The 17,918-nt window shown below is 50.0% G+C and overlaps 1 protein-coding gene and 1 non-coding gene across 2 annotated transcripts; one reads left to right on the top strand and one right to left on the bottom strand.

The window, feature by feature from the left end:
* Window positions 1-4,004: 4,004 nt before the first annotated feature.
* On the bottom strand, window positions 4,005-16,973 carry CIMIP4 (ciliary microtubule inner protein 4). Its single transcript, XM_054574521.1, has 5 exons — window positions 16,925-16,973; window positions 13,311-13,747; window positions 11,293-11,437; window positions 4,350-4,460; window positions 4,005-4,162 (listed from the first exon to the last, which is right to left on the bottom strand). Exons 1-5 carry the CDS (start codon window positions 16,944-16,946, stop codon window positions 4,065-4,067), a joined length of 813 nt encoding a protein of 270 aa, XP_054430496.1. The 5' UTR covers window positions 16,947-16,973; the 3' UTR covers window positions 4,005-4,064.
* Window positions 12,283-12,473, top strand: LOC129071467 (U2 spliceosomal RNA). Its single transcript, XR_008529252.1, has one exon. It is a non-coding gene; the product is annotated as a U2 spliceosomal RNA (small nuclear RNA).
* Window positions 16,974-17,918: the final 945 nt, after the last annotated feature.

Below are 17,918 nucleotides of genomic sequence, written 5' to 3'. Positions count from 1 at the left end.
TCCACAGAAACCATGATTCCTGGAGGGAGAACGGGAAAAGACTGGGCTGGCCACCCTGCGCTATTCCTGACGGTTTGGATTTGCAGCGCTGGTCAACATGGACTGTTTACTTCCAGGTTAGGCATAAATCTAACTGGGCCTCTGTTTCCTCATCTGTAAAATGGAGATATGATGGCAGCAGGAAAGGCATGGTTAGAAAGATGTAATTAAGTTCCCTCCTTAGCATGGCACAAGTACTTAGCCTGCAATTTAGAGACACTGCCACCAGGGGGCGAGTTGGGCTAGGAATACAACCACGTGGTGCTGGTCACCTGAGGGATTACCACCCCCTCCCTTGGTGCTCAGAGCAGAAAGTATGAAGCTGGTTCTGAATCACTATGAGAAAAGGAGGTCCTGCATGTACTGAAGGGTGAATGACTTCCACTATGAGAATTCCTGCTGCTTAAGATCTGGTCCCTGTACCTCCCTGAAACTTGAGTCACTAGGAATTCCACTATCTAGGGACCTCAGGAGCAGGAAGAACAAGGAACACTGTTGGAAACAGCATCAGTGAGATAAAGTTTTAAAAACCTATGCATGTTTTATTTTGCCAGGATTACAACTTCTCTCTCCCCCAAGTATTCAATATTTAATTTAAAGGGGTTCCTCTTAATGTTCTGAGATGAAATCTTTAACTGAGGCCAAGTGGTGAAACCTATATCATTTGTTTACAAAATTGAAATTGCACAACTCCTCAGTGTTCTGTAACTCAGCCGCTCTTTCCGCCGCTGACGTTCTCCCAGAGGGCATTTTGGTGGCGCTCTTTCTCACAGTTAGAGGAAGCAAAGTTATGTCTGCAAAGGGCTAAGCTCACTATAATGTGAAATTGAATTTCTGCAGCATCCTTCCAACCAACCTTCCATACTCTTATAACTGTATCTGTGAGCAATGGAGTGGCAGTGTGTGCCTTTAGAAGGTTGTGCAAATGGTACCTTTCCTACCATGGGGCTCATTCTGCAGATCGTTGTCTTCGCCTGCTCTGATATATTGTGAGACCTTTCTGTGTGGTGTGGGTAGCTGTGGCTCATTCCTTTCCACAGCTCTGCATTGCCCCATTTGTCCATTCCCTTGATCACAGACATGTGCGTTGTTCTGAAATTACAAACAATGCTGCAATGAATCTCTTTGCGCAGGGCTCCTGGTGTGCGTGTTTGAGTTTCTCTAAGCTACATGGAAATAGAATTTCAAATTATAAGATATCATTTCAATTTTGCTAAACTCTTCCTTGCCGTTCTGTGCTCATAATTCATTGAGGGTATGAGAGTTCCCATTTCCATCCTTCTCACCTACACTTCAACGAGGTGAATTTATTGTTTTAATTTGCATCTCTCTGATTATTGAGGATATTGAGCACCCCTTCAAGTCTTTGGTGTGGTTTCTTCAGTCATTATTAACCCTTTCTGTTCCCGGCAGGCTGTAAGCTCCTGGGGGAGGGGGTGGGTCTCACATCTAAAGCCCTCAGGGGGCGCTCACAGCCCCACCGGAGCATAGATTGTCTTTCTACTTTCTCCACCTGACCTCCCGCCCCCGCAGCTCCCCAACTAGGCTATGCTGGGGTTTTGTTCACACTGTGCCCTCTGTCTGGAATGCTATGCCTCCCCCAGTCCACATGAATGTGCTGACTCATGCCCCATTCTCACCGCAAACACCACCTCCTCTAGGAGGCCTTCTGTGACTGCCAGCTGCCATTCCATCCCATCCCAGGTTGTCTTTCGTGCTTTTGTTGGCCCCATGTGAACCTCTTGCTGAAGTGTAAGACTTCCAAGCATCTGTGTACTGATGCTGTTTCCCCCACCGGACTCTGCACACACAGAGGACAGGCGCCGTGTCTTACTCCTCTCTGAGCTGCCAGTTCGCTGGCCAAGGCTGAGCAGAGAGGGAAGACACACAGCGCGTGTTTGTCAGACGGGCGGCTGAGCCTCAAAGCCAGCTTCTTCCATATCAGTCTTCTGCAGACTGTAAAGTCCTTGACAACAAGGACCGCAATAGATTCACATCACTGTCCCCCACTGTGTCTAACAGGGTCAAGTGTTTGTGGTGCTCAGTATGGATTTACTGGCATGACTGTGTGATTGCCTGGTAGCATAGACAGTGGCTTTGCTCAGAAATTCCTGGATTTTCAATCCCAGCTTCCTATCGGTATACCTTAGGCAATTTACAAGGCCTCTCCACGCGTCCATTTTCTCATCTTCATAAGGAGGATGGTTAATAGCTTTGAGGACTGGTATAAAGGTGAGAAGAGGTGGTGTGTGTAAAGCATTTGGCACATTATCATTCCCATCTAGCGTATTATAATTTCTACATCCAAACATCATGGGGTTTGCTTTGGGTACAATACTCTGGGTGGCTCACTTTTTCCGTTGTTCTATGTGCTGAGCCAGTAGTAGCTACTCAATAAAGCCTGGCTTTTCCAGAATGAGAGCAGTGTCTTGCAGAAATTGGGTACTCAATGCGGAAGTTGAGCTGACCTCAGCACCGTGCACGTAAGTAGGTATTCAATAAGTATTACTCAAGGTAAATTCACCTCTCTGTACTACATCCTGCTCCGGTCCTCCCTTTAAGAACTCATCCTATTTGTGGGAAGAAGGGCAGCCCCCTTCTCCTAGCAGTGATCTTGTTTGATTTTTCCAAAGCATGATGATCACCATGGTAGACTTATGCAATCGTCCCCAATGAACCAATCTTGCCCATAGGAAAACTCCAGGGCGGCCTCCTCCCACTATGAGAACTTATCACCTCTTGCATATGGACTCTTGTCCCCTTGGAAGGCTCCTTCTTGGAACCCAGTCACCACACCAGGGAGAAGCCCAAGCTAGCCACGGGGGTGCAGCCCCGCCAGCCCCCGCTGTAGAACTCATCCCAGCAGAGGCGCCTGGTGTGTGAGAGGAGCAGCCACCTTCACCGCAGATGCCACACGGAGCAGAAATTAACCATACCAGCGGGTCCCTGCCCAAGCTGCAACCACAAGCAAATGAACGGTTGCTGTTCTTTTAAGCCATTGGGCTTCGTGGGGGGCCGGGGGGGGGGTTGAAACACAGCAAATAACCCAGGAGTAGGACATGTGCTGGGGGAGCAAGTCAGTGACCTGAGGGTAAGGTGCGCTGCCGGCTCGGGGCTGACTATGCAACCTGAAACCCCTTCTCTGGGGTCCTCTCCCCTGGGGTCCTCTCCCCTGGGGCCCCACATCCCATGACCCTACCCAGTTGTTACCAGGGACGCTTATCAGTAAAGGGTAAGGTTAGCTCTCTAAACAGATGTGCGTGCTCACATTATAAGAAGTCTAGAGGTGAGTAGCTCCTGGCCAGGGGAAGGGAGCAGCACCTCAGTGAGGTCCCTGGAGGACCCAGATTGCGCAGAGACCAGACTGTCTGCCAGGAGCAGTCTGGGATGTGCACTTCCTCATCCAGGACAATAGGAGAGAGAGATGCTCCTGGCTCTCCTAGTAAAGACAAGACTATCCCAGAGGCCACACACACACACACACACACACCTCACTGGCCTAATTGGGTCATGTGCCCATTTCCGAACCACACATTCGTGTAGGGGGAGGGGTCAAAATCACGGGGAGATCAATCAAAACTACCCCTGGATTCGAAGGGGAGGTGGCCCATTACTCTGAAGTCCCTGGGCTCACAGAGAAGAAATGGGTGTCTGGAAATAATTGGGGTTCTGCTAGGGAGGGCACCCAAGGGAAGATCCAGCAGTGTCCGCCACAGGACCCCCACACCCCGGGCACGAGGGAGAGGCCCCGCACATTGGTGTTGAGACAGAGCCCTGCTCAGCTCTCACATCTTTTCCTGGAATTATGGGGGAAGGTAGTTGGGGGGGTGTCTAGGGGAACAGCTGGGTCCCTCAGGGCCTCTGTCCTCCCTCGGTTGGTCTCTCCAGCATTGCGCATCGGCCCCCACTCCAACATGAAGAGAAGCACCAAGCATGGGGGAGAAGGATTTAGATTGTGCCTTCCTTTATTGTTGACTTTATTGTAGCGCTTTCTCTGAATCCAGGGCACCACTTCTAGGTCATATTTAGTACTTCGAGGTCTTGCTTTTGCTCTTTTCTCCATATTTCTCATCCAGTGCTTTCTGCAAGTTCATGTTCATAGCATTTTTCTGGTGCCACCGTCCTGCAGAGAAGAGAGCAGGGCAGAAACCAGAACAGGTCACCCTGAGAACCTCGGGAGCGCCCAGGACCCATGGTGACTCACACTCAGGGCTCTCTCTGCTGCCCTGGTTTCCCTTTGGACCTTGGAGCCAACACACCCCAGCCAGGGATGGGAGTGCCCCACTCCCCCGCCCCCGCCTGCTGCATACCCAGATCATCCGTCTTTCTGCCGTGCCAGTGCTCTGTGTCCCACACTGATTTCTCAATCACCTCTGGGGTATAGGAGGCCTTCATGAGGCTCTTCATCTCCTCCGGGGCCCCTGTGGAACCCCATGAATTAATCCCCAGAAGCTCCAAGTCAACAGAGGTCAGCTGCTCTATGGTTCCTACTTGAGTGTTAGTTTCCCCTGTGGAGTGTGGATTGTGGGAGGGCGGGGAGAGGGGAGGGTAAGGCAGAGGATGGCAGGCCCAGCTCCATCATTTATGGATAGTGTGGCCTCAGACAAGTTTTTAACCTCTCAGAGCTTTTGTCTCTTTATCTATTTAGAGGAAGAAAATGATGTTGCATGGGGAACAACATTATCAGAAACTCTTCGGAGCACATGGCATGTGGCCATTAATACAAGTCTTTTCACAAAATTTATTTCTATGTCTAAAGTTAAAATATGCCTGAGGAAATAAGTTACTGTGATAAAGAGTCAGCAGAAACATCAAACAGGGCCAAATCCCACAAGACAGTAAGATTTGAATAATCAGTTACAGAGTATAAAATACGTATATTTAATGTTTGGAGTCATGAAAGAGAATAAATGTATAAACAAAGAATAAGGAAGTCCCCAGAAAGAGCAGATTAGCCAAGGAAGCAAAAGGAATTTCATAAATGCAACATACAATAATTGAAAAGTCAATGAATTATAAGACGTCTGAGGTTTCTTTGAAATAATCTGGGGTAGGGTGGATGAGTGAGTAGGAAAAAAGATGAATCAAGATTGGCCATGCACTAATAATTATTGAAGCTGGGTGAAGAGTAAAACCTCTGTTCATTAAACTTATTCTCTCTACTTTTCTCTAAGTTTAAAATTAATATCATGTTTGAAAACAAATTCAATGGGCAGGTAAAATAGCTGAGAAAAATGGTAAACTGAAACATGGAGCTAAAGAAATTAACTAGAATTCATAGGGAGAAAAAGATGTGGAAAATATGAAAAAGCCATTAAATGAAGGTTAAATGAGAAGGCCTAATATATGTCTAATTGGAGGTCTGAAGGAGCAACTGGGGGAAGTGGGGAGAAGCAATATTTGAATAATGGCTGGGATTTTTCCAAAATTGATGAAATATATGAATCCTTAGATTTAAAAATCATATTGTAATTTTCCAACCAACATAAATGAAAATAATTCCTTACTAGATATAGCTAACTATAATTTAAAACACCAGAGACAAAGAAATCTTAAATGTAGCCACAAAGAAAAGGCAGATTACTTACAAAGAATAACAATAAATTTGATAACCATCAAAGCCAGAAGGAAATGAATTAACATTATCAAAGTGCTGACAGAAAACAATTGCCCATATAGAACTTTTTATAACCCTGGCTGGTATGGCTCAGTGGATTGAGTACCCATCTGCGAACCAAAAGGTCACCGGTTTGATTCCCAGTCAGGGCACATGCCTGGGTTGCAGGCCAGGTCCCCAGCTGGGGTCGTGTGCTTGATGTTTCTCTCCCTCCCTTCCCCTTTCTCTTAAAAGTAAATAAAATCATTATTACAACTGTCTACTAAGAATGAGGATAAAACAAAGAGTTTTTATAGCTCTAAAATTTACCAACAACAGAATTTAACCGAAATAATCGAAACACCATATTTAAAAAATAAAAATAAAAATAATCCCTGAAGGAAGATCTGAGATAGAAGAAGAAATGATAGACAAAGAAAATGGAAACCTTGAATAAATCTAAATATACACCAGTTATAATAACGGTAGTAATGTCAAGTTTATGGAGTAAAATGATGACGGCAAAGATCGCGAACCATGTGCTAAGTACATATTCCCAGAGTTTTGCAGACCTTACTCATAGAACCTTCTCAACAGCCCCAAGAAGGAGGTATGATTATTACCCCCATCTTACTGTTGAAGACATTGAAGCACAGAAAGTCACTTGTCTACAGTCACACAGCTGGAAAGTGCAAGATCTAGAGCTCAAATGCAGACCTCGTGGCTCCAAAATCCATGCTTTAGACTATTTCATTTATGTAAAGTTAAAATTCTGTAAAAGGATAACATGTAACCTGAGATGGGAGTACAGAGCATAAAGTTGAAGCCTCCTAACATTTTATATGAGTCAAGAAAACCTAAAGACCTTGATTGACTTCAGAATGTAGAGTATGAATGTAAAAATGTCAAAGGTAACCATTAAAAGAATTAGGAGAATAAGGACAAAATTACATTGGGGGAAAAAAAAAGAAAGCTCACTTGAATCCAAAATAAGAAAGAGGGGGAAGAAACAGCAGAGAAAGGGAAGCAGAAACAGAAAATACAAACTAAGGTCATAGGAATGAATCCAAATACGTTAGTAACTGGAACAAATATACGTAGACTAATCCATTGATTTTAAAAAAACAGATGATCAGGCTACAGAAAAGTGTTCCAGTTCTATATTACTTAAAGCATACTTAGAATAAAAGGACACAGAGAAAAGATAAACACAGAATATAGGAAAAGATAGAGCAAGCAAATTCTAACCAAAAGCAATCTGGTCTTGCTGTATTAAATTATCAGACAAAATAGACTATAAGGCAAAGGCACTGTGAAAAATAAAAATGACTGCCATTCATTCAGGTGATGTAATCATTCTAAATTTGCTACATCAGGGTAATCTCAAAACAGGTAAAGCAAAATTGACAGAAAGAGCGGCAAGGAAAAATTGACAAATCTGCTATCAGCGGGAAAGACAGAGAGGTACGTCATTTAGTAATTAATAGATCAAGCAAAGAATATTAACAAGGAATTAGAAGATTTGTAGAGAAATAATTAGCAAGCCTGCTCAATTAGACAAACAGAATCCTGAACCCAAGAGATTACTTTCAAACCCCTTGATCCTCTACCAAATGGACCAACTCTAAGCCTATCAAGCAAGTTTCAAACAACTGAAATCATTACAGGCCATGTTGTCTAAGACAATGCCATCGAGCCAAAAATCAACTTTTTTTAAAGCAATGTTTATTGTGTTTGGCAGGGTGGTTTTACATGCTTACATAACAGAGCGTTAAGTTAGGCATGTGGACTGAAGCCCCAGGCATGATAGAGATCAGACATCCAAGCCAGGTGCTGCGCAGGCTACAATGACTCCCAGTGAAAAGCCCAGGGCAAGCCAACGTCCTCAGCACGGTCCCTCTGCCCGGGTGCACCTGCCACAGCACCCCACAGCCTGGCCTGCCCCCTCCTGCAGGTCTCCACCCAGACGTCCCCTGCTCTGAGAGCTCTACCCAGATCAGTCTGCTTAACGCCACTTAGGGGCTCACGTGGAGGGGCTCACGCTACAAAGAAAAGCACAGGGACTGTTGACAAAAGTCAGGTGATACAGCTGGGGAAGAGAGGATGGCCTCCGGCTCCCATGAAGCCCCGCCTGCGAGGCGGCCACGCGCTGCTCTTCAAGCCGCACACGATGGCTTTCTGTGCTCTTCTACGCGGGTGGCAGTTTTCACAGGTAAAAAAAGTTAATGTGCCGTTACTGGTTTAAATGCAGGAATACAAGTTTGGTTTAACATTTGGAAACCCATTAATAGAATTTATCCATCAACAGATTAAAGGAACAACTAGCACATGATCATCTAAATAATGGTTGTATAAATAGTTACTACAACCCAACACCTATTCAAAAATTTTTTTAATTAATGTGCAAACTAGAAATAAAGGGGACCCCTCCTTAATTTGATTAAAATTTCAAAATATTATATTGAACGGTAAAGCGTTGGAGTCAAGAATGAGCTAAGGATGCCTGGTCCCCCCACTCATGTGCACCACGGTCCTGGACAAGGTCGCCAGGCCCAACGGCCTAAAGGCAGGAAGAGCCTAGTGGTTAATTAACATGTAAACCCCCGTCCCAAGCTGCCAAGTTCAAATCCCAGCCCTGACCAATACTAGCTACGTGGCCTTATGGCAGTTGTTTCATCTTCCATACCTCATTTTTGTCTATCTTTAAAAAACGGGGATTATAGCACTTACTGCATAAGGTTCTCATGAGAATTAAAACGTGTTTAAAGTACAGTAGTGTTTGGCACATGCTACATGCTATGCATAAATGTAGCCATTCTTATTATTAAAAAAGAAGCCCCAAAGAATCTGCAAACAAATTATTGGAATTAATAGGTGAGCTGAGTAAGGCTTCTGTATATAAGATTAATGTACAAAAATTAAAATTGCCCTGTGTATGTAAGCAGGAAAGTTAGAAAATGTAACTTTAAAAAAGATAACCATTTGCAATAAACAGCAAGAGGTTTTTCTAAATAAACTTAACAAGAAACTACATAATCTTTATAGAAAAAATTAGAAAATGTTATTGACAGATATTGAAGGAAAACTAAAAATAATGGAGCTGAATATACTCATGGATTGGAAAATTCATTATCCTAAAACTGACAACTGCCCCTAAATTGAGCTGCAGAGTCAATGTACTTGCAATCAAAATCTCAATGGAGCTTTTCATGGAAACTGGCAAGTTGATTCTAGAATTTGTATGGAAGAGTAAAAGACCTAGACTAGCCCAGGCATTAGCTGGTCGAGGGGGGCGAGAGGGGGGATTTACCCAACTGAGTATCAGACTTCTTCTAACACCTTGGTAATTAAAAGTGTAACATTAGACCAAGGGGCAGAATGGAGAGCCTGGAAACCGATCGCAGCTCGTGGGAAGCCTGAGGGATGTCAGCTGCACCCCGGCAGGTCTCTGCAGGGAAAGATGAGACCATTCCATAAGCAGTCTGAGGCAGCAACTGGTAATCCACATAAAGGAGGAATTAAAAACGACTTCCTGCTTCGCATTAAAAGCAGAAATCAACTCCAGGTGGCTTAAAGGCTTAAATGTGGACAGCAAAACTGAATTATTTTTAGAAGACTATTGAAAAGACTGTCTTCATGACTCAGCAGGGTGCAGGATTTCCTCAACCGGCCCCTCCTGGGACCTTCTCCATCCCAGCACAAAGGGCTTCCTCCTTCCGGACAGTTAAGTTAAAAGCCTGACTGACGTCAACCTTGAGTCCTCTCTCACACACCCCGAATGCATTCAGTAGCCTACTGTGTCCGCTCTACCTGCACAAATGCCCCGAATCCTTCTACTTCAGACCACCTTCACCATGACCCCCCGGGGCCCCCTAAGGCACAGCGGTGCCCTCCAGGGCCAGGCAGCGCACCAGCCCTGCTCCCCAGGCCAAGCTACCATGACCATCTGTCCCACCTGGATGTTTGCTGCCATCCCATCCCCGTCCCAGTTTCCCACATCTATTCCTGACGCAGCAGCTGGAGCGATCCTTTAACCTATGTCTGACAACACCGTTGTCCTGCGTACAGACCCTCTTGGCTTCCCTTCTCATGAAGATAAAAGACCTTCCGTGGCCTCCCCACCCAGCCCGTTTCCTACCCAGCCCTTCTCGGTCCTGTCCAGCCGCTGGAGCCTCACCCACCTGCAACCGCAAGTGCAGAGGCTGACCTGGGCGGTGGAAACGGAGGGGTGCCCAGGGAGGCCCGCCGACAGCGGTGTGCTAACGACGGAGTCCCAACTCACAGCACTTGCTAATTTCTGGGGCATCTCCTACCGTGGCCTGGCCCGTGTATAAGATAGCACTGCGATGCCAATCCATCAGTCCAGGGGAACTTAACGACTGACCCTTGTGAGCTGGTGCAAGCTGATAGGACACACAGTTGTGTTTCTCAGAATGGGTGATGGGTACACAGATTTTTCTGTATGATTCTTTTACGTTTATGGAGACATTACTATGTGAGGTTGTATGTAAGAGCGGCTGGGTGATAGCTGTTAAAGAGACAGTGGAAGGCTGGTCCTGGAGGCCCAGAACATAGGACAATCTGATCTGTATTCTCTGTTCTCTCCCCCAGCACCACCCTAAGCTCAAAGAAAAACCCAGAAAGTTCCAGGGGCTGTCTGGTTCCCTAGGTAACAGGGATCAGAGCCAGGGCAGGAGGTCTGCCAGGCCCCCGGGGACACTTGGGGAGGGCCTGGAGCACGGCAGGGAGAAGGAAGAGGAACAGAAAAGCTGGAGATTTTGTAATGAGGTTGAACTGGACCATGGGAGCAGAGAGAAGCGCCTGAGTGCTGGCCATGGACTCCCATCTGAGCAATTCATTAACCACTTGGAAACAAGGAAAGACTCTGGGGTTCAGAGGCAAAAGGAAAACCTGAACTTTCAGATCCACCTCCTACTACTGAGAGGCCCTGAGCAAACTATTTCTAACGTGTCTGTGACATGGAGCTAACAGTACATCCCCTGTACCAACACCCCTCCCCGCCCCACCCAGGGGTTTTCTTGGCTGACCCGCAGGACACTGTCAATGTTTCCAACCCACCCTTGTCCCCAGGTAGTGCCACGACCAGGCTCTGGGAAGGAAAAATCCCAGCCTGCCAGCTACTGAGCACTCGCTGCATGTCACAGTCCAAACGCCTTTGGAGTCTTGCTGATGACCCAGAGCGAGCCATGCTATCATGTTGTCCTCATTGTACCAAGAAGGTGACGGGGGCTCAGAGAGGTTAAGGATCCCGTATGAGGCCACCCCCAGTGAGAGGTTGAGCTGAGGTTTGAACCAGAAACATGATGTAACTGTGACCAAAGGTGATCAAGCCAAGGGTGCCTGGGTCTTGGCCATCAGGACACCAGAGGTGTTTCGGGGAGATAGGAGATGACAGCCAACTGGGACAGGTGATCTGTACGGCGCAGACAGACTTGCCAGGGGACTGGACATTTATAGCACTCGGCACATGGCCTGGCAAAGAGCAGGCCCTTGGTGGCCATGAAATGAGGGTCCCTGGGGATGGGTCCTAGGCTCTGATCCACAGAGACCCAGGAAGGGGTAGGCACCCCACAGGCCTCCCTGCCCCTTGGGGACCATGGGTGTTCACAGCCTGCGCCCGCGCCCTTTGACCTGACCTTGAAACAAGTTTGACCGCATGTTATAGCCCAGATCATAGTAGTCTGAGTAGATGGAGGCGACTTTCACAGAACTCCGCGTCTTGCTGGGCCATGAGCTTTCCCTCCTCTGGCCCTCAAAGACTTCGTCAACGGCCCTTCGAGCCTAAACAGGGAGGGGCGGAGAAGAGACAAAGGATAGAGAAGAAGGGTCAAGCCCTCTCTCTCCCCTTGAACTCCCCTGACCCTGCCCTCACCGCCCCTACCCGACCAACCATGCCTGCAGCCTTCAACCAACCCCCAGGGCCGGGCAGCTAGAGCCGCAGAAGGCCCCTCCACCCTCTCATCCCTCCCCACCTCCTGCCTGGGCCAGGACGTCAGAGAAGATGGTGATTGTAAACCTCTTCCTGCACTGAGCCCCTTCTAGGCACCTCGTCCAGGAGAGATCTTTATAAGGTGATATTTCTCACCATTTTACACAAGAGCGAAGCCGGGGCTCGGCAGGGACACAGCGTCCACACACATGGGGACCCGCAGAGCTTGGCCTGCCTCCTGGAGGCAGCATGTCAGTCAGCTCTAGGTGGCTCCTCGGATCGCACAGAGGCCAGCTCCTTCCGTGTGCGCATGTGGAAATGGAGGCCCAGGTGGTTGAGGCCAGGCCTAGCGGCCAGGATACCTGGGTTTGAGTCCTGGTTCTGCCACTTAACAGCTGCTGACTTTGGGCAAGTCTCTGCCCCTCTCTGGGCCTCTTAGAAGAGAGAAAGGTTAGCTTCCGAAGGCCAAAAGAGGCAATGAGAGACAGTGACCATACTTCAAAGGGGGACAAGATGTTTCAAGTAGGACAGGACATTTGGGATTGTGACCTCCCCCACCTTAAGATGACAAATGTAAGGGGACCCGGCCCACAGCTTTTTGATTCTGGATCTTCCACTTGCTCAGTATGACCCTGAACAGATCATATCACCTCTTTGAGCATTAGTTTTAACATCTGTTTTTTAAAGAAAAAAATACATCACTTCCCGGCCTTTTGTTAAGATCAAGGGTAGATACCTATTCTTATCAGTTTAACAATCCAATATGTCCTCTATCCGAGGACAACATATTAATTGGATTTTTGGAGCAGGGAGGTGGAATAAGAGCTTGCTTTGTCCACATCCCATGTTGACCTGGTATCGCAGTACTTCCAGAATGGCAGACCCCCTTGGAGACGCCCCCCAAAAAAGGATGTAATGACGCCTGCCCAGCCTACAGCACAATGTAATGGCTATGAGCGTCAAGAAGGTGGCTTTGAAAATGTGTCTCAGAATGCCAGAGCAGGAAGAACCCTTGACGTTTGGCCAGAAATGGCAGATGAATTTTATCTCAACTCTCAGTTGATCAGGAATAACTCCCTAACACAGTGTATGAGGTGGGGGAAGGAGTCAGCCTCGATTAGTGAGGTCTGCCACGGGTGCAGACTGGAAGAGTTGTGGGATGTGTGCTGTGTATTTGCCAGCAGGATCGAATCCGAATGTCTCACTTCACAGATGTAGAGACTGAAAGCCCAGAGAGGGCACGTAACTTATTCCAAGTTACCCAGCACTTGGGGCAGAGCCAGGATTCAAACTCAAGTCTTCTGATTCCTAACCAATGATGCCCCTCTATTTGATGCTGTCTCCTTTAGATCTGTGTGAGTTAAAAGGACTTATAACTGTAAAGTCATTAAGAGTTAGGGCTCCATAACCAGCTGGTGCAGTTTGGGTACTCATTCTACACACCTGGGTAAATTGAATTAACCCTCCCTGAGCCCTGGGTTCCTTATCCTTCCGATGAATACGATTGTGCCTTTCTCATTGGGCAGATGAAATGAGCTGTTATATGTGAAGAGTCTCAACAGCACAGAGAGCCTGGCGCATAGCAAGTGCTCAGTAAACACTACGGTGTGGGGACGCGATTCCAAGGGCTCTGATCTCTAGAGCAGGGTCCTCAGGGCTCCTCACGACAACTTCCCATGCGTCACCCTCCTGCCGCCCTCAGCCTCCTGCGCCCTGTGCTGACACCTGCTCCTCGGAGACCAACTGGTCCACCATGTCGCTCCCAAACTTGTGGCGAATGTTGTCAGGAATGACGCTGCTCCTCTGGCCCTGGGTCCCCGAGTTGGGGCTTTGCTTCAGCTCCTCGCGCGGCAGAGCGCCCTCTGGGGAAGCGGCCCTGCTTTCCCTCGGGGAGGGTCTGTAGTCCCCCTTCTTCAACGACCCAGGCCGCGAGTCCATCCCAGAGTGGCTTTTGCTGACAGCCGCGGGGGCCGGAGGCCAGCCCCCCTCCTGGTAGGCCTGCCCCAGGGGGCTGCCTCCCTGCTGCGGGGATGGTTGTGGGGAGGCTGGGGCCTGGTGCTTGAACTTGGAGGTTTCCAAGGGGCTGTGGGCAGTTCTCCTGGGGTCCGTGTCCTGCTGGCCTTCCTTGTTGCTCAGATGGGCCCTGGTCAAAATGGTTGTACCTGAACAGGGGGCAGAGAGAGAGAGGGTGAGAAGGAGACAGACAGACAAACGTCGAGAGCAGAAGGCAGGAAGGAAGCAGCAGAAGGGGTAAGGAGGGGAGACAGACAGACTGACAGACACAGAGCCCCAGAGATCCAGAAGCAGAAACAGGGACGGGAACAGAGAGAAGTCAAGAGAGCCAGAAGCATGGGTGAGAAATTTGGAGAGAGACAAAGAAAGAAGGTAGTTCAGCTGCCAAGCCTGCCACAGAACAGGGCCATCCCACATGGGTTTTGACAATAAGGAAGCTGGCCCAGGGCCTTACTTGGTGTGGCCAAGTCACACAGCTGGGAAGGACCAGAGCAGGACCTGGGCCCACCTTTGCTCTCCACACTGAGCTGCGCCCCAAGCCCCCCTTCCCTCCTCTGTTCTCTGGGCTCGTTGGGCAGGGTCATCCCAGCCTCACACCGCACCCCCCCCCCACTCCTGCCCCTGACTCCCAGGCCCAGGGGCCCCCTGCGCCCAGCCTGGGAAGTCTCCTCTCCACCCTCGTCCCCCATCCCCACCATGACCTGGGATGTCCCACCTCCCAGCGTTTGCGCAGGCTGGTTCTGCCACCTAGAAGGCTGCCACCTCCTTTTCCCTAAATCAAAATGCAACCATTCCTTTCAAGGCAGCCCCACCAGGAAGTCCTCCTTGACACCCACCCCCAGCTTTGGGGCCAGCCCCCTCCTCTCCACCTCACAGCTCTGTGCCCACCCTGCTCCACGAACCTCTTCTAACCCTGGGGTTTCCCTTTCTCCACCACTGGGAGCTACAAGCCGTCTTGTTCCCTGCCCAGATCGGGGGCAGGGCCATTAAGGTGGGGTCCACGGGCGTCAGTCCTGGGCCTCCCACGGCACCGGCCGAAGACCCCTGTGCCTCCGAGACACAGGTGAGGGAAACGCCCATTGTGAGTGAGGGAATGAGCAGGTCGCTGCAAGGACATCAGACCCAGAGCGACACTGCACTCCACATGTTAGGATGAGACCAGACAGGCTTCCCTCCCTTTGTCCTGGGCTCTGCCCCAACAAGCAGGCAGCTCGGCAACGGGGCGCCTCTGGGGAAAGCTAAGGCCTCCAAAACGGGGACAGTTACCCTTCTCAAAAGGACTGGAGCCCTGGTTTGTGTGGCTCAGTGGATTGAGTGCCAGCCTGCGGACCGATAGGTCACGGTTCAATTCCCAGTCAGGACACATGCCCGGGTTGCAGGCCAGGTCCCCAGTTGGGGGTGTGCGAGAGGCAACCAATCAGTGCTTCTTTCCCTCTTTCTCTCTCCTTTCCCCTCCTTCTAAAAATAAATAAATAAAACCTTTTAAAAAAAAACAAAAAGGAGTGGAGACAGAGAGCTTGGAGAGCACTAGCACTCCCCACCCCATCAAGCGTGACCCCTCCTCCTGCTCCTGGGGAGACTGAGGCCTCTGCGCAGGGATGGACTCCTGGGGTCGCCCAGCATTCAGGGCTCAGGGCTCCAAGGCAGCGCTCCCCACTTCTCCTGGGCTGGGCTCCTGCCGGCCCCCTCTACCAGCATGTTCTGTGGAATTGCCCGCTCGCCCTCCGCCAGCCCTTTGGGGTTGAGGGCTGTCATGGCCGGACCGTGTCTGCGCCAGACATGGGAACACACAGTGAGTGAGCGCAAGGGGCTGGCCCCTGTCCTTTTGGAGTTCAGTGTTGGTTGGATAAATGAGTGAAGGTCTGCAGCTCTGGCCTTCCAGGAAACATACTGCAACCCCGCCTTTCCTCCCACCATCCTTCCAACTGTGAAGTGGGCAGAGGAAGCCCTGCCCCCCTTGCTATTGTAGTGATGAGTCCTCAGGGTTTTCCGGGCTTGGTCAGGCCTCAGAATCTCCCGGGACGCTCATAAAGACACAGACCCCTGGGCCTCTTCCACAGCCACTGCAGCAGGATCCTCATGGAGAGGCTGGGAATCTGGGTGTCTAGCAAGGCTCCTGGGTCATTCGGGTCATTGGAGAAGCTTCTAGCAGGAGTCTCACCCCCCACCCTCACTGGCCTGTCTCCCACACCCCATCTGCCAGCCCCCGCCACTGTCCACTCCCCTGTGGGGACCCCCTCAGTGCCGACCTGATCCAGCCACAGCAGCACTGAAACCCTCCCCCATGCCCAGGGACGTGGCCCAGGGCCGCCTGACCTCTCCAGTCTTCAAGTCGTATTGAATTTCATTCAAAGCTCCAGTGCTCTCTCACCTCCAGACCTTCCCCTGACAGCTCTGGGGCTCAGAACACTCTCCTCCCCTCCTGGGGCCTCACTGCCCCAGAGCTTGGCTCACTCTAACCGACCGCACCTCCCCTCTCCCCCCAACCCACGGAGACCAGGCCTCCCTGCCATCCCCACCCTCACCCTCTGCCCCACCACAGCCTGCCCCTCCTTGTGGGTGAAGAAGGGAGTTCTATGGAAAGTAACAAGTAATGTCACAGGAGGACCTGATCATGGATTCCTAATGGGGCAGGTCGTCGTTGGGGGTCACCATGCAGAGTGCACCTAACCTCTTACTAAAGGCTTATCTTAGCCTCAAGCAAGCCCTGCCCGTTGTCTCTGTGCACCTAGACTAACACACTTTTGAGATGCCTCTTTGCGGACCCCTCCTTCTAATGGTGACGGCCCTTTGAGACCAGCGAGCCAGTGCTCCCGACTGTCCTGAAATCCAATCCCCGCCTTGCTTTCTCCCAGCTTCGTGCAACCTCCTCTCCTTCATCTCAAATGCTTAAAAGAAATGGCAGAACTGTTTTCCTCTGGAGCATCTGACATCTTCCTCCCCGGCCTATGTGGTCAGTTTGGCTCAGATAACCACTTACAAAAACACCCTATGGGTTTAGATGTGCCTTATGGCAACATGGTGCCCACAAGGGGCTGCTGTCTGCCCTCAGCCCTGAGGAGGGGACCACTGTGACTGGGTCACCATTCCCAGGCCTGGCAGATGGGAGGGACTCAGTGATACTCCTTTCCCTCCCTTTTCCTTCTGTGTTCAAACAGAATGCCCCAAGGAAGCCAGGATCTCTCAGAGGGCCTGCCTGGAAGCCAGAGCAAGCCAGAGGGAGAGAGAAAGGGGCCGTTCCTGCTGCCCCCAGGGAGCCTCCTCCTGAAGCCCTGGGTGTGCATTGAGTGTCCCCGGTCAGTGCATCCCTGATCGGCCCGTCCTACCTGCTCGGCGGCCCAGCTCCATGGACTCTTGTTCCAAGCTTAGTCCTGTTGACAAAGAAACACACTCGATTGTCTCAGATGCCACAGAGGCTTCATGAATGGGGATGAGCTGAGAGCCAAGTTGGGAGACCTGGGACTAGCTGCCCAGGCCCTGAGCGAGGTTCCTCGGTGCTTCTCCCTCCAGGGCTCTCTGGCCCTCAAGGAGCCCCTTGCCCCACTCACCCTTCGCCCTCGGCACTGGGCCTGCCTCCTACAGCCCCCCAGGCTCTGTGCTTTCTGGGGAGCCCTGGTCATTTCCACCACCGGTGAGTGCCTCAAAGCCCTTCAAGGTTGCAAGTTTGATTCCCAGTCAAGACACATTACTAGGTTATAGGTTTGAGCCTCAATCAGGGCACGTACAGAAGGCAATGAATCAATGTTTCTTTCTCACATCTCCCTCTCTCTCCCCACCTTCCTCTCTCTCTGAAATCAATAAATGTGTCCTGAGGCCCAGAGGAGGAGAATGACTTGCCTTATGTCACCCAGCGAGTTCTTTTGCTGGTAAGCTTGAAGCAGTTTAAGAACTGAATTAATTTTATCATCTTGAAAAATCATCAAGCAAAACAACTTACTCAATTTTAATTAATTGTTTGATGATTGCGTTGCTTCTGATATGACCGCCAATCTTCCCTACCTCCTGGTATTCATACACTGGGCAAAATGCCCCCCGGTTTGTGGACAGGACCTAGCCACTCGCTTCAGATCAAAAGGATATGACAAAAGTGAAAGGCTGCCACTGCCAAATGATATTAGTGGCTGTTCACACTTGCTCTGGCTCTTCTTGGCTGGCTTGCTTGCTCTGACGGAAGCCGCTGGCATGTTTTGAGCTGCCCTATGGAGAGGCCGCAGTGGCGAGGACAGAGGAGGCCCCTGCCCAACAGGCTTTCCATTGGAGACCCCGAGGCCAAGGGGAGCTGATAAGTAACCCATGAATCCCGCCACCTGAACAATTCTG

Source organism: Pteronotus mesoamericanus, unplaced genomic scaffold (genome assembly GCF_021234165.1).
Source record: "Pteronotus mesoamericanus isolate MK-2021 breed Mesoamerican mustached bat unplaced genomic scaffold, CSHL_Meso_final contig_263, whole genome shotgun sequence".
In the NCBI taxonomy this organism is placed as follows: Eukaryota; Metazoa; Chordata; class Mammalia; order Chiroptera; family Mormoopidae; genus Pteronotus; species Pteronotus mesoamericanus.
This window is presented reverse-complemented; position numbering and strand designations above follow the sequence as displayed.